Source organism: Trachinotus anak, unplaced genomic scaffold (genome assembly GCF_046630095.1).
Source record: "Trachinotus anak isolate AG129_WGS33_773 ecotype Australia unplaced genomic scaffold, CSIRO_AGI_Tana_v1 ptg000013l, whole genome shotgun sequence".
Lineage (NCBI taxonomy): Eukaryota > Metazoa > Chordata > Actinopteri > Carangiformes > Carangidae > Trachinotus > Trachinotus anak.
Window position 1 is genome coordinate 13,269,407 of NW_027273864.1, and position 23,549 is coordinate 13,292,955.

The 23,549-nt window shown below is 37.3% G+C and overlaps 1 protein-coding gene and 1 long non-coding RNA gene across 3 annotated transcripts; one reads left to right on the forward strand and one right to left on the reverse strand.

Annotated features, from left to right (window-relative positions):
- Window positions 1-14: 14 nt before the first annotated feature.
- On the forward strand, window positions 15-4,369 carry LOC139630987 (uncharacterized). The gene is made up of 3 exons (XR_011693257.1): window positions 15-533; window positions 2,787-2,853; window positions 4,306-4,369. It is a non-coding gene; the product is annotated as an uncharacterized lncRNA (long non-coding RNA).
- Window positions 3,209-22,986, reverse strand: slc11a2 (solute carrier family 11 member 2). 2 transcript variants are annotated; one of them, XM_071494890.1, is made up of 17 exons: window positions 22,829-22,986; window positions 18,574-18,659; window positions 16,688-16,824; window positions 16,376-16,495; window positions 15,902-16,021; window positions 15,616-15,722; window positions 15,454-15,524; window positions 15,310-15,377; window positions 15,053-15,208; window positions 14,767-14,925; window positions 14,541-14,627; window positions 13,416-13,535; window positions 13,147-13,296; window positions 12,893-12,966; window positions 11,968-12,121; window positions 11,169-11,222; window positions 3,209-6,621 (listed from the first exon to the last, which is right to left on the reverse strand). In XM_071494890.1, exons 2-17 carry the CDS (start codon window positions 18,605-18,607, stop codon window positions 6,544-6,546), a joined length of 1,689 nt encoding a protein of 562 aa, XP_071350991.1. In that variant the 5' UTR covers window positions 18,608-18,659; window positions 22,829-22,986; the 3' UTR covers window positions 3,209-6,543. The 2 variants fall into 2 exon arrangements, with proteins under 2 accessions (XP_071350991.1, XP_071350992.1); XM_071494891.1 differs by lacking the exons at window positions 18,574-18,659; window positions 22,829-22,986 and adding an exon at window positions 18,000-18,251.
- Window positions 22,987-23,549: the final 563 nt, after the last annotated feature.

Consider the following 23,549-nt stretch of genomic DNA (forward strand, 5'->3'; position numbering starts at 1 on the left):
GAGTCCTGCGTTTCATCCCTGGATGGATCATAAGACCTGGAAAAATCCCCCTGCTGCCCAAAAAGCATTTTCCCCATAGACCGCAGTCGTAAAAGAGAGGCCTGTAAAACCTTTAACAGGACAATCGGTCTTTCTCTTCTACATTTTTAAGCCATGGGGGTTTAATCTTTGTAAAAGTTTTTCAAAGCTCAGAAAAGTCTATTGTCTCTGAGTGACGTCACCACTGTGTACGTGCACTCTATCCGCGGTCCCGCTGTGTCTCGGGAACGAGGATGGTTGCTAGGTTACTGCTAGCGTCGTCAGGACGACAACAAGTTAGTGTGAAAAGTGAATAAACAAACAAAGGCGAGTTTTCTTCTACACAAACCAAGGTTCATTGATTTTGTGATTTTTTTTTTGTCGCTTTTATTCGTCACTTCTTACACTTTTTTTCGGGAATGTAACTGTTTTTAATCGATATATTCGCCGCATAACTGGATTCACTAAGACGCTGCCATGATTTTTCATCACTTCCTCCGTCACAGTTTCTTCAGGTATTTTAATTTAAGTCATTGAGCTTCTGTGTGATAGTTTCTGTGATGTGTGAGCAGCAGTGTCTCCTCCTGACTGCAGGTCACCAGCCTGTTCACCGTCCTCAGTGTGTGCTCAGTACACAGTTTGCTAAATGTCCAGTGGCATTCATCATTTAAATTAAATCTTTATATATTTTTCATTTTCAAATCAAATATCTGTGAAATAGAACAGTGAAAAATAGAAAGCATAACTACAGCCCTGCACAGTTTTGTTTTTGTTGTTTGTTTTTTTTAAAGAAGGCATGCCCTATAAATATGCTTCTCAATGACAGAAAGTAAATGTAATAACTTTATCTGATGAATTGTAGTTATCTGTCACATGCAGCATCCATATCTTAAAAATGGCTAAAAGACAATTTAAACGTAATATTTTTGCCTGGTTATGATTTTTTTAAATGTTGATTCCAACGTGACTTTAGGCTCTAAACCTTCAGACTGAATGTTGTTGCTGTTGCCGTTTTAAAGCTGTGGTTTAAAGCCCCGGGCCGGTCCTGCAGAGGAATGACGCCAGAAAAGGCGCCATGGGTCTTATAATACATCCATGGTTGGGATACTCTGAAGGTTCCCACCCGGTAACGTTCCCCCGGAAACGTTTGGGGAACGTTCCGCGGCGAACGTTCCGCAAGGTTCCCCCTGGAACGTTTCCCGAACATTCCGCGGCGAACGTTTAGCGAACGTTCCGCGATGTAAAAAGCACCTCAACCCATCTTGTTTCCGGATGTTATGCTAACTTCAGGTTGACGTCTCTGCCAGTGTTTTTAAAAATAGTTTCAATTTGTAAAAAAAATAATAATAATAAATAAATGAAATGCATGTTTTTTACTATGGTTTTTTATAAAGAATTTGTATTTGTCTTGCTGGGCAGGGAGGGAAAAATATAAATTTGATCTTGGGTGAGGCCTCAGCTGACAAAGCATGTTTTCATTCATGAGTTTTTAAATTATCCATGTTGATTTGGTCACATTGTACATTTTATCCCCTGTTGGAAGAAGCCCAATGACAGACTTTTACTTTTATTTTTAGAAATAAAAGGCAAAGGCAAGTGTGACCAAATTTGTTACTGTGCTCTGAGATAAATCAGAATAGTTCACAATTTATAGTCATGAGTTTTTTTTCTGTGGCATCTAAAGTGTTTGAAGTGCTGGTTGAAACTGACAGAAGTGAACATAACTCGATGGAGAGCATTAATTTAAATCCACAAATTGCAACTGATAACACTTGTTGGGATCATGGCTGTATTATAAGACCTGGGTACGGCGCCGCCGCTCAGACTTGCAGTCTTTTTATATACAGTCTATGCTAGCAGCCAATTTTTTCCAAGTGTATGTTTGATCAACAGTCAGCTTCTCTTATTCGCGCACTATGGACACGCATAATCTTGCGGTGTTCGTACTGGCCGCTCTACTGTTTTCTTCTTCTTGTTTACGTCCGTGTCCGGAGACCCGGCGTGCAGCCATGGCTCCATTGTTTACACCAGGGAACAGCTGATGGCACTCTGATGGTCTTATAATACACCCATGGTTTCATCAGCAGCACTTTGTTGTTTGTGATATAAGACAGAAAAGACAGAAAGTTGTCGACTTAAACGACGAAACTGAAGAAGAACATGTAAGGTGAGAGAAGAATCTGTGCAGCATTTATAGACAATACCGCATATAAAATTTAATTGGTTTAGTTAAGTTGAAGAAACAGACTCAATACAACATGACAAACTTACTTACTCACTCAGCACAGGCAGAGGATGCTCCTCAGGGGTGCTAGGGCAAAGGCCCCTACTGAACCCCACAGTCCATGGCAGGGTCAATATTTCCCCAGGCACCCAGAAACCATCCAGTAATATACAGTACTCAATTATCGATTGACATCAGTTTTTACAAATAAACCTTTACGTTTTTTTTAAAGAAAATTTTGTTTTGTTTTGTTGTTGTTGTTGTTTTGCCTTTATAAAGACAGGAAACAAAGGTTGTCAGCCAGGGGTCCAATTGTGGACATTGTGGTTATGCAGTATTCACTTTAACCTTAAACCAGGCCAGTTAAAGTTGTTATTAAAGCAAAAATGCCACGCATGTACTGGTACCAGATGGTTATTAAAAGTAGGTGTAACATGTAGATGTATTGATAATGAAAGTAATCATTGTTTTCTGCCATACAGTTCTCCTATGATTGAATAAAACAACCATGCCTGAAGTTGTCTGTATGTTAATTACTTACTAGGTTGACGGCCCTTTGGTAGTTGCACACTTGGTAATCCAGCCTTGACTACTAGAAACCATGATAAAAAGTAAGTGAAAGTGAGTTTTGAAAACCATACTCTCTAATACTAATACTACTACTACTGTTAATTGCTGGTATTAATCAACAGACAGAGCCCCTGCAGATATATCATGTCTATTTTGTGCTACTGGGGGAAGGTGTTCGTGGCATTGAGCCAGTGTGTGCAAAAGACCCTGAAATTGAAGCAGCTAAATATGATTCTGCCATCATTCATTTTATTATTTATGCCTGTGATTTACCTCCACCAACGAGGATATATTTTCACCCATGTTGGTTTATTTGTTAGCAGGATTGAACAAAAAGTATCGCACTGATTTGCACTGAACTTGGTGGAGGGAGGGGCATGCACAAAAGGCACAAAATTTAAAAGGTATTTTTTCTTTTTTATTCAACAAGAAAAAAATATTCAAACATAAAATGGACCTGGAGACCATAAAAAAAAGAGAAAACCACCCATTAATTAGCTCTAAATACTGTATCATACTGTATAATTTCATCAGAAAAAACATATTTAATCCAATTTACAATACAGTACAGTACTAGTTTCCTGTCTGGCCATGGAGCCAGAAAATGGTTTCTGACAATCCCAACCTATTCCCAAATTCAGATAATATTCTTCATATCACTTTAAGATGTGGTACATGATGCAGTAATCAATTAAAAATATGGAATGACTGAGGTCATTACCATGTTTTCATTGATCCCACTAAGATAATACAGTCAGAAGGTCATATGATGTTTGCCTGATGTACTCTCAACTTCATGTGTCCTGCAGGGGATATCATTTTATGACTGTTGCAACAAAGTCCACCCAAAATTAATCAAAATCATTTGCTAATTCCTCAGCTTTGCTGCTCTGATCCCATCAATGGTCCCTCAAAAATTTAAATCAGTTACCATAGGCTATATCTTACATTTTACTTTTACAGTCTCACTTTACACCTTAGCTCATTTTTTGTCATTAAGTGCTGGTACATTTCTTTAAAAAAACAAAACTATTTTTTTTGCAGGAATAAAGTGGTGAATTTCCCAATGGAATGAATGTAGATTTTCCAGAAAGTATGATGGCAAATGGAGAACTCATTGGCTAAGAGAAAAATAATTTTAAAAATATATGGTTTTAAAAAAAAATCTCAGAGTAGACAAACCTACACAGAGGTTGCTTATATTTTCGCATTTAGAGGAGTGTCAGAGTATTATTTGCAGTGGGCTAGAGTTTCTGAATTATTATTTTAAGTCTGACTGGGATATTAAATTATTCTGAGTAATGAATAGTTGGACAGTTTGCATGGCTGGCAACGCTACTGCCCATCTCACTATACAAACTTTCTATACCCAAACAAATATTCTTAAGATTGTTCTCATCAGATTATTTTAATGAACAAACTAGAGTTTTGTTGTTCCACGTACCACAATTAAAATTTCTTGTATTAGTTTGTACTTGTTTTTGAATTAATAGTTGCTAGAGATGCAATAAATGAGGCACAGTGGTGAACACAGGAGGCACTGAGGTCGTCTGCACAGTAAGTAGAATACACACGTGCAGTCCAATATTTGGGAAAAAGAAATGTTTTTTTCTGACACAATCCATCATACCTCTAAGGTGTTTCATGATGGAGCCTGCTGTTGTTTCGTGTAATTATTTTTTCTCTCTTCTTGTCTAGTGTCTTCTCTGTACGATTCTTACTGTTTTTATTTTCTGTCACCCTGTTTTTGAGTAGTGCTATACTATTCAAGTTAAAGTTAAGTGCACAAGAAGATATGCAAGTATCAATGTGTAACAATTAGAGGCATTTGTCATATCACCACTCTGCTGCTAAGCTCACATTTGTCTCCCACATTTGAAACAGTCAAACTTGCTCATGTTTTGGACGATTACAACTTCTGTGACACTCCTGCTGCACCAGAGTTGAGGAGCCCTGAGATACAGTGAGCATGTCCCCTGTTTCTACTCATGATACAACACCTCAGATCACTTCTCTTAATTACCATTTACTGTTCGTCACCTGTTTGCACCATAGCGCCAACTTTTTCCTCCATATTCATTTCAGAAATGAAACGCTGTACTTTTGTGTGACAGAGTGCACCATTGCACTCATCACACTTCTCCACAAATTTGGCTTTATCAAAAAAAAAAAAAAAACTGACAGACTGGCCAAAACTCCACAAAAATGCTGACACAAATGAAATGAAATCATTTAAACTACAAGCGTTCATAAAAATTATAAACTACACATAAATCAACAAAAACAAACTGACCTAAGCTTAACTGAAAAGGAAATTAAGGAAAGTTAAGGAAGAAAAAAATGAAATAAAGTAATATACGTGGCAGGAAAACAGTGGATGAACAAACAAATTCACAATCCTTTGGCAACTCTAAAAATTCATAAATGTACCGAATGGGAATGTGCTAAAAACATGCACATGTATTGTCACATGGTTTAAAGTTTGTGCCTGTGCCTGTTGCCGCAGTGTCTTTCTTGACAGTACCAACAGAGAAATAAGGAATTTTCATATTCTCCACATAATAGTATAATTAATTAATTATCCATTTACAATTAACTTCGATTTTTGTGACCAGTTTTTAAAAGACTTGGGAATACAAAGGTGTACATCACACCATGGGCAAAATGTATTTTTGAAAATACTTTGCATAATTGTAACATAAAGAGTGACATAAAACTGTCATTCTCTTAAATTACAATAAAAAAGACAGAAAGTGTGACTAATCACATATAAATACCTTGTATGTTCTTAAAATGAAATGTTCATATTAAATATATTAATTATAACAATTTATTAGTCTAATATTAACATCTAGATGAATTAGAGATTTTACTTTAATATAAATTAGAATAAAGGGTAGCTGCTTGGTATGCTTGCCACTGGAGACATACAAACTATCAAACATGCTGCAACTTTGGTGTTTGATTTTTCTATTTCTGGACCGTTTTGTTTTCAATCTGTGGAGATGTGTACCAACAGAAAGATCTCTGCTTTTATGTCATGTCAGGTAAACCAGAAAGTAGAAGGTTAAGAAAACATCAAATGAAAAACAGCATGTCTTATGTGCAGCCTGGTGGCTAACTGGAGGTCCACAGCATCTTCAGTTCCTCACTGGCTGAAAACAGCCAATTGTGTCTCTGAACTTATGACTGGCATTTTTCCATGTTTTGGAGCAGTCAGTTTATTTTGTGTGATTTCTGACTGGAAAGTGACTATTATATCACAGCAGTGTCTGCTCGGCAACTATTGCTGTCTTTTCTTTTACTGAAGTTATTGGGTGTTGTGGTTCAGTCATTTAAGACAAGTGATTTAGAAAAACAAATGGGGACAAATGTTATATTATGGACATAGAGGTAAGATTGATTTATCAAAAATGTGATTTCGGTTACTGTTTTTTAGACATGTATCATTTTGGAGTCCAGTAATTTAACCATTATTTGCATAAACCTTATTTGTCAACAGACCTGCAGCATGTTGTTAGCTGAAGCTGCTGAGACATTTGTGATCGAAAACATTGATCGCTGAACTGAACAGGATCAGACATCGGTGGTTGTGCTACAAGGACACTTTAAAATGTGTTAGGCACCGGGAGGTGAGGACGAACTCGCACTGACCGAGCTTCAGTTGTCTCAGGTAACCTACCAGCGTCCCTCAGTCACCACAGTTAAACATCCACTCACAACGTGTCGTCCTATCTCTCAACCACAGATTCAGAGTCCATGTCGTTTAGTAAGTAAATGTCTGTGTGACGCGACAATCCCATCGGCATCTGAAAGAGAGAGAAAAGAGAGGGAATTGTTATCAGTGAGGAGACTGTTACAGCTGGTAGTTACACAAAAATCAACTTGGCATTATTTTATCATTCAGGGGGACAACCTGAATTATACCAGAAAAATATTTGATTTTGCCATGATTTGATTGGCTCACTTAAGAAAATAATTAGGAAAATACTTTGCTTGCAAAATTGCATACTATAAAAAAAAAAAAACCCCACAGAACTACCTGCTAAGTACACACATTGTGCTTATTATAGCCTGTGAAAATGTCTGCAGTTCATTTTAAACTAACTTTTGAAGAAGAGAACATAAATGCAGAGACTGTCAGGTGTTAGTGGTTTACTGTACTGTAACTCAGATATATTAATAAGAGAAAAACTTAACAAATCAAAGCAGTGTTTTGATCAGAGGTAAATAAAGGTTCAATCACTTCATGATTGGAATTTGATTTTTTATAATTATAAATTAAGGGGGCTCACCTTGGGCCAAAGTGTAACTTCCCAAATTCAACTTTCCTCATTTAAACCTGTAAAAGAGCATTTGTACTACATACAATGCTATGGTCTACCATGAACCCTGATTAAATGAAGGCGGAAATATAAAATCCACATTTTCATCATTTAATCATAGTGTGGAAAACCCTTTAAAGTCCAAATCACTTTTATATTTTACATTATTCTCATAGGACAATTTGATAGTTAATGATGGTATTACATTGTAAATTAAAGCTACTCTGTACTGTAATTAGCAGGTTGTACGGTAAGTTATCTGGTTTAGTACGTTAGTCACTGTACTGACATCTTGTCAAGAAAGTGCCACAAATCAGGAATCATTAGTGTTTTTCTAACATTGTTATGATAATGAGAAAACCTCCATCAGATGATGATTTTTGTTCTTTACCATTACATATACAACTAAAAACACATAAATTCCTGGGTCCTTTGTCAGACATTCACACAGAAGACGCAACAAATGTCCATGTATCCATTATTTCCCATTTATTTTGGACACATGGTGTTTTTCATCCAGTAGCAAAGGTAAGACATGTGTTCATTCAATCCCAAAGAGCAGAAATGAGTCATAACTTCAGAAGACACAGTTTAGCAATGTGTGACTTCAGTACATATACGACACTGAAGTTTTCTGTAACAGTTTAAATGTGCATTTTCCATGTTTTATTTTTGCCACAGAGGTATTCATATGACACTGTATGGATTGATCAACCCACAACAGCTTGAAAATGTCAAGTTACATTTCGACCACCTCTATGAAAACCTATGAGAAACTTTATGAGAAACTATGAGAACTCTGAACCGGTGACCTGCAACTGTGCCTGGTCTGCCATACTAAGGTGAACATTTAATAGGAGAATAACTTCTGAAAGAACCTGAGACCTTTATTATTAATACTGGGGCAAGACAAATGGCTCCCAGTCTACTCCTCCATTAACACTTATCTTGCTGTGCTTCATTAACTATATATGTTAACATATATATTTATACTGTTACTGTATTAACTGCATGCTCCACAGTTCAATTTCAATATTCTTATTGCTTAATATGTAGATCTTAACTTACTCAGTTAGGTGCTCCAGTATGCAAGTTATTAAATTTGCCTTCACTGTGTTTTTTTTTGTTTTGTTTTGTTTTGTTTTTAATTTCTTGAATTTGCCCTGCCAGAGAAGCTGAAAGTGCAGTGTTGATAGTGGGCTAGTAATAAATTAAATGTATTAAATACTGAAGGTATGTGTCAGACTGGAGGCCCTCCTGTGTTTCTATGTGAAAATGATTTATGATGTGAGCTTGATCACGACCTCACTGACTTTGTTCAAGATGTTAGCTACGGGAACAACGGGACATAATTTCCACATCACATTACACTGCTGCTGCCAACTCATCCTGTGTTTCGCCATGACTGAAAACTGGCTGTGTGAGCGCAGAGCAGGTGTTGACTTTAGTCTAAATATGGTGTTTCACAGCTGATATCAAAATACAACTGTAAACAATCAATTTTTCGTAAACATATTTAATTCTCTTTGCACTGGTTTACTGAATATGCCAATTGTTTGAGAAAAACAAGTTATGTTTAAACCTTTATTTTGACCCCCAGGTCTGCTGTTGAGCAGACTTGTCTTAAAAATCTACTTTAAATGTAGCAGTAATTTCACTGTTGATAGAGAAAAACAGAAATATATTAAAATTTAAACTAACAGTGTTGATGTGGGACAACAAACAAGGCAAGAAGTCCCAAATTTTTTGCCTTGCCATTATGTGACTACAGTAAACTGAGCCAGTGATGAGAAAAAAAACCACGACTGTAGTAAAAACATTAGAAGATCTTCAATAACTCGCATTGGACACAGATGCAGTTCACCCTCTGACCTGAAAGATTTTTATTGAGTAGCAGTATCTTTAGACTTTCATTCACAAAATGGCTACTTTTGAGGGTCTAAGTTGAGAGAGTGTCGTGTGCAGTACATACTGAAGGGCCCTCAGAGCCAGACTTGTGATTATGGGTTATAGAAATAACCATGGCTTTCTTTGAACTGGTTTTGACTTCTTTGTCATGATAATTACAAATAAAACAATAATTATGACTACAGCATTATTTTAAGCTAACATAAACGCTTCTCTCTGCACAGCAGTATAAATATGTTGCAGTGATTCACAGTTGCAGTGAGGAAGTCTGATTATATGAATAGAACTATGAAATTATTTACAAATATATTTTCTCCTGAAGCTCTCCAAAGACAAATAATGCTGAATAAAAATATGGTAAAGAGAATCACAAAACAAAACAAAAAATGTTTTAAAGATACAACCTCTGGCTCCTTTGCACTGTTAAAAACATATTTTGATGCTCAATTTCCTTTGTACTAAATATCAACTCACTGACAAGCTCACGAATGCAGACTAACCCGAGCTGCTGGTGTCTTCATTATTTAGGCACTGAGAGAGGCTCTGACGATGGGGCTGCAAGCATATAAAGCTACACTTGTTTGAATGGAGCAGTTTAGCTCAGGCTGTATATTTCATTCACAGACTTGGTTCTATTGACAACATGTCCAATCTGGACTTGTGCACAACAAAGAGACAACCGTGGCTCCACACAACAAAGTGACAAATGAGGTATATGCAATACTTGTGCATGATACTGAAACTTGCCACTTGCCACAAGCTGCTTTGACATGTTATTTAGAAATTAGCTCACAACATGAAAACCCCATAACCAAAAGGTTTTTTTCCCACACAAATCAGGGCTGGATATCACTTGGAGATTTTTAGTACACAGAATGAAATTAAGAAAACTTTATGTATCATGTAACAGTTATGTTCTTTTAGAAATAGAATCAAACTGCTATAGAGGCTGAGAGATGATGACATAGTAGAGGATGTTGAGGTAGACTGAGTGGAAACTAGTAGCAGAATGAGCAGCTCCTCCACCAGCAGGACATTGGCAGGTTGACAATAACAAAGTGAGGGGGCTCACAGAGAGCAAAGTACTTGATGCAGGTGATATTATGAATGTCACAGGAAACATGGGAATGAAACTGGGAAATATTATGACTTCAAGTAGATAGTTAGGTGGACTCTTACTTAACAGAAGTGGCCATGTTGATACTGGGTTGGTCTTAATGAACGTGACAGTATAACTTAAACAGCAAATGTGGACTCTTTGATACAGTGTGTATACGTGGCATGTCTGATCAGAAAAAAATATTTATAGTTAAAAATTATTCTTGTAATTGTGGTAATTATATATTTTTTATGCCATTTAATCCCAAATAAAAAATATTTTTTATTGTCGTTATCACACATTTCCTCTGTGCTGCTCTGGTCCCCCCTCAGGCAAAGAAACATCAAGCTTGTTTAAAGAATTTGCAGCAGTACGGCCCGAAACATTGTGGGTACTACTGAAGTTCACAGAAACCACCACATTTTCTTGTAAGCTTATGTCTAAAATCACTGGAACTTCTGTGTAAAAACTTTAACTTCTAATTGATATCCTCTGTCATCCTGTCATGACGACCAAACTGAAAACACAAAGACTGCTGGGAATGTCTCCCAGTATGGAAACACAAGCTGAGCTGCTATTCCTCAAATCTAGATGGCATTTTAAAAAGTCTGGTGAATTATCAATAGAGTTATATGTTATATAAATCACAGTGTGTCACTTTATAAGCAATGGTAAATACTGTTGTAGCCTTTGAGGATTGTAAGAATTATTGCTTTGATGATGTACCTATATTTCCCTAGAGGTCAACTCAAATACTGGTATCTAATATACTGTGCTTGTATAGTATTAATATGTTGGATTGATTACCTAAAAAGCACCAAATTTTGATACCCAGCCCTACAAAAGATGAACATGTGACAGAAAATGTGCTTTCAAGATCCTATTTGATCTCGACAAGTCCTGGTTGTGTACAGGGCTCAGAGTCTCCGAGAGGAAAGAAGAATGCTGGTGGTTACTGTCCCGTTCAGCTTTAGGAGTCGTACTCTGACTGTTCCTCTATCAACACAGCAGGTCGCTTTCTTACCCTGCTGCCAAAGTCCAGGCAGGAAACCCCCAAGGCAATCAGACAGTGCCATGCCTGCAGATGATGAGAAAGGACAGAGAAGTCAACACGCAGCAGGGTTTGTGCACAATCTTATGCATGTAGGTTTTTTCTGTTTTCACTTAAAGAATAGTGAAACACTAACTTAAGCACTTCAGCACTGACGCACAGTCCGTTTGCATGCAGACAAATAATATTTCATGCTTTTAAATACAGAAACCTGATCAATTAATCACAACTAATAAATGTTTTTAATCTCTATAGCTTTATATAATCGTATTTAGTGTTATAATATTTTGAAGTTTAAACATATTGAGGAGAGTTGTCGGGCTGGTTACTCAGTTTGATTGCGATATACTTGTGCTTTTGCTTGTGCTCACGCTTGTCACTGTGCTGCGGGGGTGTTCCCACAATTAGAAATTGAAGTTTAGACATGTATGCAGACATTGAAAAACAAGTGTACAGCTGAAACTCTGACATTTAAAAAAGTTCAGTTCCTAAGTGTAATTTATTGATTTTGCTGTGTTATGGTTAAGGTTCCTGGTATATAGGGTAAAATAGCACTACAGTGTATTTTTATGTAGCAAGATTTTACAGCGCAATTCATCTGTGGATAGTCTGAGCAAGTATGTTAAATAAGGTGGATATAAACTTGGCAAACAAGTTTATACTTTGCCACAGAAACACTGTTTGCATTAAAAAAAAAGGTCACAAAGTATCACGTGTCTAAAGCCAAAAGGTGTCTGAGAGGTCAACGTAAAGTTGCAGTAATCTAACTCACCAGGTAGCCTACAAAGCACAGATAGGCTACGGAGAGGAGAGCAGCCAGGACATAGAGCAGCACACTGCTCAGTGACGTCACATAAACCACAACGAAGTACATGTTGATTGCACAAACCATCAGGATGACTACCCCTCCAGAAATCTTCCACACCCTTAAAAAAGCACAAAAAAAAAGCAGACAGTTTATTTGACCATTGAGAAATAATGTTTTTTCTAAAATGAATAGGTTCCTGAAAACTATGCTGCAGATTTGTCATAGAAACTCCAAACATCCACAACAACAGTTTTCTTGCATCATAGTCTTTCCAGTGAGTAAATCCCTAGTTTGTGTAATACAACTGTGTCCTGTCTATAAATAAAGCAACTGCCTTGAGTTGTTTTTCATAAATAGTGTCCAAAAAAGTATCTGTCCGTATCTGTAAAGTTCTTGGATAAATAACAGAGTTATCTGGAACTGTCACTCAGATGACCCTGAGCAGACAGGTTGCATTTCATTAGTCAATGAATAACTCAACCCAGACTACAACCACAACAAATTCACCTGGTGAAGTTTCAAGTTGACCTGACTTTAACCCTAAAACATATTATACATCAGGAGTCTGTCTCTGTTAGTTTTTTATTTGGCAAATAAGATCAAAAGACAAAAGGACTTGGCTTTGGGTTTTTATCTGACAGTTTGGTTTGACATGAACTAGTTATTTATATGTTAAATGTCAGTTGAAGGTCAGATGCACTGATGACAGACAAAAACTGACAAATGAAAGCCTCACTGAAGGTAATCAGTCTGTCAGCAAACAACATAATACAGTACATACACTGTAGCGCAAGGCATACAACTAACAAATACTGTGTGCACTGAGAAACTCAATTATTAGAAATTACTACAGAGAGAAGAAATTAATGATTAAATGTATTTTACTTACAGTCCATTTGCAAACTCATTCATGATGGATGTCAGACTGGTGAAGGTCAGAATTGGGATCAAAGCAAATGGAAGCTGTTGGATGTAAAGAAAAGTCACACTGAATATTTTACAGGATTAAGTACCACACAATGGGAACAGTAAAAGGGGGATAAGTGTCAAAAACTGGGCTGGAGATTGTGTAAGAACAGGCGAATTTTAAAATAATTTTTTACTGAACCGATTCTGAGAGCTTTCCTGATTAATGGACCTGACCTGCATGCTTTGAAGCACATTCAGGAAGTCGTTCATGCCTGTCAGATGCCGAGTGTCCTGGAAAATGGCTACCAGCAGGGTAGGTGTGATGGCTATGGAGCGGGTCAGGAGTACCCGTGCAAAACGAGACCACCGTAGGTTCAGGAAACCCTTGGTAAACAGGCATGGACAACAAAGGATGAGCGTACACGCTTAGATCTTTGTATTTTTTTGTATAAAATAAAAAGCAATAAACTATGGCTACATTTCTCACCAATAGGTATTCTTACCTCCATGACAAACTGCCCAGAATAAGTGCCTGTCATAGTGGAGCTCTGTCCAGCTGCCAGGATCCCTATGGCCCAGATGTATAGAGCTGCAGGACCAAAGAAGCAGCCCAGGACCACTCCCTGAACAAACAGATCAGAAGGATCAGCTGACAATGATTTTGTTCATTATCCATCTACCTACTGGGTCCACACACAGAGAGATGGCCATTTAATTATGTAGGGCTGGTGATAATTAACAAAGATTATTAACAAAGAGATGGACAAGGCAAATTTCGTAAAGTTTTTTTTATTCATATTTGGGGCAAGGAGTTCGTTAAAGTGCCTGCACACCAATGAGCCTGCGACAGAGGTGTTTCCAATTGATCTGCCTGATCAAACTTGTTCTGTTTTGTTGCATCTTTTACTACAGCTCTACACTAAGTACACATGCTGTGTCCCAAGTCCATAATACATATTAATAGTAAACAGTGAGTGTTGTATATTACATTGTCACAATTACTTGCTGCTGCACTTAGTACACAGAAAATTAATGTTATATTTTGTCTGAGAAAATGAAGCAATACGTGTTCTGACAGACCTCAAACTGTGGCTTTGGAAGGTCACTGTCAACTAAACAAAGACGAAACAAAAATCTTTCCTCACAGATGTAATACTTTTGTTTGTTTTCCAAAATCTTTGTGGAGTTTTCTCATCCCCATCTGCAATTTATGTATGTTTATGTTGAGGCTACTTAATTCTGTCACAACATAACACATACTTAAAACCTGCTTAGAACTGGTATGTTGTATGGACTCGTGACACACCACACATGCAACCTATTGAACTCACAGAAGGGACACAGCAGAGCTCTGCCAAACCTTGATCTGCCTTTAATAAACCAGAACCAGTGAAAACACCTGTGTGGAGCTGCAGGGCTGTAAAATACAAACTGCCATTGTCTTTGTCAACATGAATAACTATGTTGTGATCACAAGGTGAGAGGATTTCAGCTGCTACTTCTTCTTTCTCTAATTGTGTGTTCCCTAAATCAGACTTCTGTAGGTATCTAATAATAATGCACATTATCTACCTAATCTTTAAATCCCAGTGGGGATTTATTGTTGTAGTAATGATGCCCAGACGTACCCCTTTGTAGATGTCCACCTCAAGTGTGCCGTTGTTAAGAGGGAAGAGATCTATGTGAGGACTGCCAGTTGCATTGCACTCTTCATTCTGCAACCAGGCAACAATTTTATATGCACTGTGTGTTAACTGTACTCATAAGACAATTATTTCATGGTGTTTCAAAATGACCAAATAGAAGCATTCAGCCGTCCTTGGTAGAGAACAACAGTTTTTAGTGAATACCCACCACATCCATATTGGTTTTATTGTAGAAGGCCTGAGCAAAGACTGCCACGACAAAGACGTTGATGAGAAAAGAGATGAACAGAGCGATAGCTGACTCGATAAAGAAGTACTTGTTGGCTTCTTTTACTTCCTTCTTATTTTTGCGATCGACTTCCCGAGACTGGAACATGAGGGAGCAAGAAGAAAAACACTCAGCACACAAATCTACTGGTTTGCAATTTGGACTCATTGATTCCTTTAGGCTTGGGTCTTGTTAATCTGCAGGTGACAACAGGTATGTTTCTAACCTTGACCAGAGCTGAGTGCAGGTAGATGTTGTGGGGCATGATGACAGCGCCTACGATTCCCACTGCCTGCTCCAGCTGCACAGGCCCACAGTCAGCACAGTAGGGTAAAAACATCCCCTTTAGCAGCTCCTTTTGGTCTGGCTTTACCAGCACATACTAAAGACAGGCAACAACGAGTCAGGGTGCTATGAATATCTGTTAAAACTGTGTGAGATGTCAAACAAAAACTAAAAATATATTTTATGAGGGAGCCATACCTCATAACCAAAGCTGATAGCCATTACAGTGATGAGAAAGCCAAAGAAGGCTTCAAGTTTCCTCAGGCCTACGAAGAGATAGAAACTAGATTAACACAGCTTTTCGAGCTAGTGGTTGTATATCTATAGAAAAGAATCACGTACCATATTTGTCTAGAAAGAGGAACACAAATGTGTCTGTGATGGTGATGAGGACTCCTACCCACAGTGGGATCCTGGAGGAGAAACAGTCAGTAGTTTCTCACCGTTATGAAAAAACACTAAAAATGTTTGCAATTACCGACGTATAAGCAGTAAAGGCATTACCTGCCCACAGAGAGGAGGTTGAGAGCTATGGCACAGCCGATGACCTCCTGCATGTCTGAGCCAATAATTGCCAGTTCAACCATCAGCCAAAGGATGATCCGAGGAACCTGAACAAGAAAATTAATCAATATATTATTAATCGGAGCTTAGCAATATTCAAAAGGAATATGAAATCAAAAATAGGGCATTTGTACTGACAAATAAAAATACACGCCTGGCCAAAAAAAACTTAATGTACAACAAGAAAGAGGAAGTTAAATGTGTGATGAGAGTCACAAATGCTCACTGTGGGATACTGGCGGTTGCAGACTTCAGCCAGGTGCATCCCTGTGACGACCCCGAGACGTGCAGCTAACCTCTGCAATAGCAGCCCAATGATGGTGGCTAAGAGGAGCACCCATAGGAGCTGAGAAAGAAAGACAAAGTCAGCACAAATTGCTTCAAATTGCTTCAACTTTTTTATTTTGGCATACCGCCAAATTAAAATAACAGCTCCCTGTGTAAAGTCTTGTTCATTTTGGATATTATGATAGAAGTCAGCATTTAAGACTGGTATTTCTTTCTCAGAAAACAATGCTGATGCTGTTGAGCACTGACAATGATAATGATGGCACTGATGCTCTGTGTGGGATAAAAAAAAAAAAACAAAAAACAAACGACAGAAAAAAATATGAAAACTAGTAAACCATTTGCCTTCAAAGTAAAATAACTTTAATAAAAAAGGGGGAGCCATGGCAGCAGTCATGTTTATACATGTCACCTTAAAGCCAGCTTTAGCTCCAGACTGCAGGTCAGACTCGATGTTCCCTGGATCCAAGTAAGCAATGCTCATCAAAAACCCAGGTCCAGTGAAGGCCCAGAGCTTACGGAAACTGAATACCTGGAAAGAAAGACAAAAAAAGAAAAAGTTAATTTTTCTTACCACTGTTGTAATTCCAATAATATTAGCATATCTTATAAAAATATTATTTTTTAAATATTTTTTTATTGAACAAATTCTGATTAATTGCCCAACAAGAGCAAAGAGGTTCACTTTGCTGCTTATAAAACGTTAAATAGTTGTTATCAGTACCTGGCTGACATCTTCAGGAATGGGCACCTTGTCTTCAAAGTACGTGGAGAAGGGTTCTTCCTGGACCTCAGGTGAGGCAGGAGGAGAGATGGAGCTGTACTGGTTTGTCTGGACTCCATTCTCTTGAGGGGAGTCCTCTGACAAAACCAAAGAAGAAAAAAAAGGGTTAGTTTGTGATAAGATAAAATACATACAAAAGATGTATCTTTCAATCAGTTGTTAGTATGCTTACATGCTTATCTCTATAACTCAGGTGCCATTACAGAAAATCTTTTTTTTTTTTTTAACCTGGAGCCCATTCTGGTAGTTTTGAACTTCATTTTCATCAATTTAAACATTTCATACAATAGCTTAATTGCTAAGTAGTCGTATTGCAATATGTCACCTGCAATCTACTGACACCTTGATGAGCAAACCTGAAGAACCTGGGTGCAAAATGCATTGTTTGCTCCATGAAACACTGTCTTCATCTAATTAATAAAGAATAGTTTTCTAGAGATTGAGTGTGCAGAGATACTTGAACCTTTGCAACAATGTGTCTTCAAAACAAAACAAAGTCTAAAAAAAAAAAAAACTCATATAGCAGAGATTACTCACTATTTATGTTTAATGCATTTACATTTTTTTATTTTACATAAGCTTTAAAAATTCACTCTACAAACAGAGAGAATGTGGGACATGGCCAAACTGGATTTTTCTTCATTTCTTTTTTTTTTATAAACATAAATTAGCTTCCAAAGGGAGAGCCCAGTGAGGTTTAAGGTTTCAGCATAAAAACATGAACTACTCTGCTATTCTAAAATGATCCAATCCAGACATTTCCAGCTTTCTTTAATAACTTTACAAAACATAAAACACTACTTTAGTCATTCTCTACCCAGGACAACGTTTGAGTCAGAATATGTAAGACTCACCTGGGGTCCAGGCACTTTATTACAGAAACTGCATACACTTTGAGGTTAAGCAATTTGTGCCAGTGTAATGACTAGACGTAAAAATCTCTGGATTGATAAGATCAAATCAATTGAACCTTAATTTCAATACTGCTTCATGAGTGATTTATTGTAAGGCTTTAAATTACATGCATGTAGTTGATGAATAATAACATGTAATTAGGACCACGGTATTCAAATCGTGAACCTAATGATTAGAGACACAATGAAGGAATGACATTTAAAAGATCAGTGAATATAAACACAACTACAACCTAACATAAAAGCTATTCTATGATCTGTAATTACTGTTTACATTTAGGACAAATATATAATTATGATTCCTTTAATTATACCTGTATAAGTCGTGTACTACTCACTGAGTGTGGACTTTTCATTCTTTCCTCCCTTCATCTCCAACTCACTGCTGGTCCCAAAGTCCACTGTTCCCTCACAATGTCTCTACTTTTATATGACTCTGTCTTTTTTTTTTTTTTTTTTAGATGTCACAATGACATTCTGACATCATGTTTCTAAAAGTGACCCGCCAAGAGAGAGAAGTAAAGACAGCCACAGACCAAGCTTGAGCTTGACACAAATAATATGTAGTGTGTCCAGCCCTTTACCCTTCAACGAATCACACAGCATCACACAAGCAGCAATAAAGTTCATAAAAGTAACTATGAGTATTAACAGCATTTAGACTCTTAAAAAACACATTTTTAAACCAAATATATTAGACATATAGTGTACGAGTTTTCAAAAGTTAAACCGTGGTGCTGTAAGTTAAAATGTACTGAAGTGAAATATTGTTTTAACCACTTCTGCCAGCATGCACACTGATACTGAAAGTATACCAAAGCCCTAACCAAATGCCTGGAGAGTTTATTGTTGGAGAACATAGCAGGGTGTTTATGAGATGATGGTCATGTGTCTGTTATCTTAAGCCGTTACCTTCGAGGAGGTCTCCGTCTTGCATGGACTTCATCAGGGCAGGCTGAGGGATCCCTGGGATATTTGAGGGATAGATATCAGCCTCCCTGCAAAAAGACAACAGCAGTTATATAATCTGAATGAGCATGAAACACATGACTGTTGGGGGTAAAACAGTAATTATCATGCTACATTAGTAATGCATTGGTCTTTTGAACATTTATTTAGCTGCCAAACAAACTAACATCAGGTTTTCTCACACACAGGAATGAGCAACGTCAATATGACACATGACTGTGCAACTTTTTGTTCTCCTTTCCCCCCTTTATAGAAAAACAAAAACATTAAAAATCACAAGTCATAAAAATGACTAAGCAGCATTAACAGCATGTGAAAGGTCACTACATCGTCAAGAACATTTAATAGGAAATGCTGAGTTGATCCCTGTGGTCACAGTTTCACTTCCACCACATCCATCCTTCCTCTAACACTCTGCTCACAACTGTATGAAACTTTTGCTTCTTAACCAACTAAACCTCAATCTAGAAACATGACTGGACTTTATAACACTATGTTCTCTGACAGAGAGTGGAGGCTGCTCTGAAACCATATGACTCTGTGGTCATATGAGACAGGCTGAGACAGCAGACTGAGCAGCTTTCCCAACAGTCAAGGTTTCCATCAGAGTGCCACTTCCTCTGGCTGAGCACGTGCTCGGCGTAATTACCTTTATCAAAGTGACAGGTTCTTTGGCACTTTCATCAGTAACAACAATTAATTTAAAAATATATGAGTTTGACTACTATATTAGTTACTAATACCAGCAAAATGTGAGTTGTGTCTTAAACAAATGCCCCAGAAACATTGTGTTAAAATGAATCAACCTCTCCACAGGTCATGAGGTTTAGTGCTCTCTAATAAGACTACCAAAATAAGGTACTTTCTTGTTCTTCCTCTCCTAGAAACAGCTTGAACACTCAACAGGTATTGACATTTTTTGCTCTTATTTTGCAGCTTTCTTTAAAAAAAAGGGAAATGAAATGATTACTCAAGACACGAAAAAAATCTATATGGGAAATAGTCATGAAGATTTATTTTACACATCCTTATGAAATTACAGGATCTGGCCACTGGTAGTTACTCATTACTTGGCTGCAGGACATTTCAGTTTTCTGCATCTCTGACCTATTTGTAATGCGTCCTCATGTGGGCGTAGTCAGCAGTCATGCTAGTCACACACTAGAAAGAGGACAAAATGAGGTTTTGCAATGATTTCTGAAACCATCCAATGTGTGCAGTTACCATAACTCATAAATATATAATAAATAACAAACCATTCACAATTCTAAACTAGTACAAATTATCCAATAGTTTAAATGCCATTGACATGCTGATGACGGAGAGCAGTTCATGTGTATCAATTTGCTCTAGTCATTTTTCCCAAACTCAAACAAGTCCAAGCACCTCCCCTAAATCTCCCACCGACCACCCAGCATGATCTCACGCACCACCATTAAGGTTTTTGTCCCCCTAGTATAATCTTACTACCCAGGAATGAAAGAATAACATCCTTTTAGGGTGACAGTGGAAGTGATTTCTCTGTGATGTTGCTGATCATAAGTCATGTCACTCACATGTCTAATCATGTCTCAATGTATGTTTGCTGATGAAAATCTGTCTATTGATGGAGACAACATGGGCAGTTTCTGTGTGCAGGTATTTACTTAGTTTTTCAGTTGACTGCCTGTGTCCCAGCACCTGATTGAAGCTTTAGATGTGCGTACTTCATCTGTTCTTTTTCTCACACAAAACAGACAAGGCAATCTGACAAGTAGGTCCTGTTTTGTTTTCGATTAACTTACGGTAGCTGTACTTTTATACGACAAAGCAAATGTATCAACACAGGACAAATTCACTGGCTTTGGCTTTATATTTAGTCCACTGTTGTTCTTATCTGTGCTACATCAAACATAGCTACTGTCTAAGTAAGCAGTATTGTACTGGTCCCGATGTGACCTGGACTGCAGTACTGGATTGTGTAACTGTCTTTTAACGTGTCAGCACTAATCTTGTCAAATTCCACGGGCACCCACGTGTATGAGGTGATAAAATGAGTCCAACTCTGATTAAGTCTTGCAGTATCAACGAAATGGGTCAAATTGAAACCAGATAATATTCTAATAACAGGACCAATTCATTAGAAAACTTCAACTTCTGTATTCAACTACATGATTCATTTTGATGTTACGAAAGTTTGTAAAGTTGGACTGGTCAAGGTTGTGAATCTAAATTTGAAAATGGTAAGCCTACTAAGAACATTAGTCAGCCATCTAACTTCCCCCAACGAACACCATGGGAGCCTAATCTGCACAAAACAGATTTTCCAATCACAACTGTACATCTATGGCAACTCCCAAACTGACAAATGATCTCTAATGTTACACCCCTCAATTAATGGCCCTCACTGGTTTTTATACTCCATGAAGAAAAAGAATCTCAAAACAATGATGGCAAATATTAAAAAGACTGTTCCCGAAATGTTCAGCAAGAACATTTCTAGCCCTGTTACTCAGCTGCAATTTCTAATGTCACATTTAACAAAACTTGCAGAACAAGTCCCTCTCACTATTTTCGGACTAGGAGCGGCAACAAAATATGACATCTCCGCTCAATACAATGGACAATCAGCTGCCATGACAGGAAAACAATGAGTTGCCTCTGATGCTGTCTATCCAGGAAACTCAATGTTTGCGAACTTGGCTCTTGGAAAAGCTGGTTAATGAAGTACATGCCCACACCTAAATCACATCATTACTAATTGAACTAGTAATGTCTATCTGTGTTCTTGTGGTCTAACCACAGTTAAAATTAGCCACATGCTAAAAATTATTAACAAGTGAAATCAAAGATAGATAGATGTAATGTCCTAATATAACTGACAAGAGGTGTCAATGGCATATTTATCATGTCAGTTCATTTATTTACAACTGACTTCATGCCTCATAGGGCTGTGAATAGAAATGGCCATATAAAAGTTAATAATTCACATATAGGCAGATTCAAGGTATTTGAGAGGTAGTTGCAAATAAATGTGTATTACATAATTGCGCATGTAAACAAATTACATTACATTTCGTAAAAAACATCACTGTGAGAACTGATTTCTTGTGTATCACATTTACTGTATTCATTACTTGCCACAAAGTAATAGAGTAAATTTCAGCGACTAACACCTTAAACTCCACTGACAAATGGACACAAGAGAAGATTACGTTTATGTAGGCTTTCACATTCAACTATCCTACTCCTGCAGGATGAGTTTCCAACACAGCATCACTTACTTTTGAGGTGCATGAAATAAGAAAAGCTCAAATCTCCAGCAAAACTTGCAGTGTAAAGAACAACATATTGTCCTTTATACTGCAAGAACACCTTGTTGTTACACGTACGGCTGCAACTAACAATTGTTTATTATTAATGAATTTGCTGATTGTTTTCTCAATTGATTGGTTAGCCTATGAACTGTTTCAAAACAATGCAAAGCATGTAAATATTCAACTCACTGTCATATATGACCAAAAAAAACCCAGCAAATTGTCACACTTGAGAAGCCAGAGAATACTTGAAAAATTATTAAAACAACTGATCAATTCATAATCCCTAAAGTTGAATTAACTTGTTGTGTCTGTGATATTGTACAGCTGATGTGTACATTTAAACAACTGTATTAAGAATGATGATGAGGATGTAACCATCATTATTAATGATCCAACTTTATTAACTATTACCTAAGTGCTTCATCCGTTCAGATTTACAGCTTTGACAAATAAATTAACACCACAGTTTTGCTGATCTCAGTTAGTGTGCAACACACTGAAAGCAGTCAAACTTTTCTACAAGTCACCCTTGTAATGCTGAACCAGTTTCAATGAATTTTTACAAAGTCCCAGAATAAGTAGTGAGTACTAGCAAGGCTCTTATCACAGTTCAAACCAGAAAACAACGCTTGACCTTTCAAACCTGATAACTTGTGGAATAAGTACAGATGAACCAATGAGCTAGAAAAGAATCAAAGCCTTCGCGCCCAATAATGATGTAATTTCGATGAGTATGAACCAGAGCAGCCCTGACCATCACCTGCAAATCCCCTCGATGATAAAAACGTTAGTGTGCCAACATCAACACTGCCAGGGCACTGTCACTGTCAAGCTAACGAGTTTCCATGATATGTTAGCTGTCTGGTTAGATCTGCCAACGAGTATGAAAACGTCCTTACCTTGGTATACGTTATGAGAGGGTAAAGTAACAGACTCTGTTTTGAAGATTATAGCAGCTTTTACACTAAAACCATGTGTATGAATGTGCTAGCTAAGTAGCTGTTAACGAGCTAAATTCTGGCAAAGTCGGATGTGTCCGCTCAAGATGCACTGCGCATGTGCAATGATCCTGCCCCGCTCTGATTGGGCGACTGAATGATAAACCCTGAGAGAGGCTGTCAGGCGCACCGCCTGTCTGCATGAACCAGGGCCTCTGAAAAATGCATTTATTTATTTATTTTTACGCTCATCATATCTGTTTTGTATTTAAAATTTTAATCTTTAAAGTGAGGAGTAACCAAAGCTGTTGTATATAGAGGAGCAGAAAGTATATTTCCCCTTAAATTGTTGTAGAGTTCAAGTGGAAAACAGCACAAAATGTGAAGTTAAGTACCTCAAATTTGTGATTAAGTACTATTAATCGTATTATATATATTTTTCATTAATTCTCACCATGACCATAACTTATCCAGTCGAGCCCAGGTTCTTTTTTTAATGAATCTTTTGTATGAATTAACACATATTGCTCATTGTACAGTTTTTACACTTATGATGATGAAATTTCGTCAGGTTCACAATACTTATTAATATCTACATTTCTTTAATAAAAAATAAAAAAACAAACTATGTAAATCCATGGTTATATTCAAAAAAAGAACAATAGTACAAGATCAAATACCT

Coding starts and splice junctions, on each gene's coding strand:
- slc11a2 (XM_071494890.1), bottom strand. CDS start 18,607: ATGAAGTCCATGCAAGACGGAGACCTCCTCGAAG. Junction 15,525..15,615: donor AACCTCCTCTCTGTGGGCAG/GTAATGCCTTTA, acceptor TTTCTCCTCCAG/GATCCCACTGTGGGTAGGAG. Junction 13,297..13,415: donor CTGGGCAGTTTGTCATGGAG/GTAAGAATACCT, acceptor CTGTTTACCAAG/GGTTTCCTGAACCTACGGTG.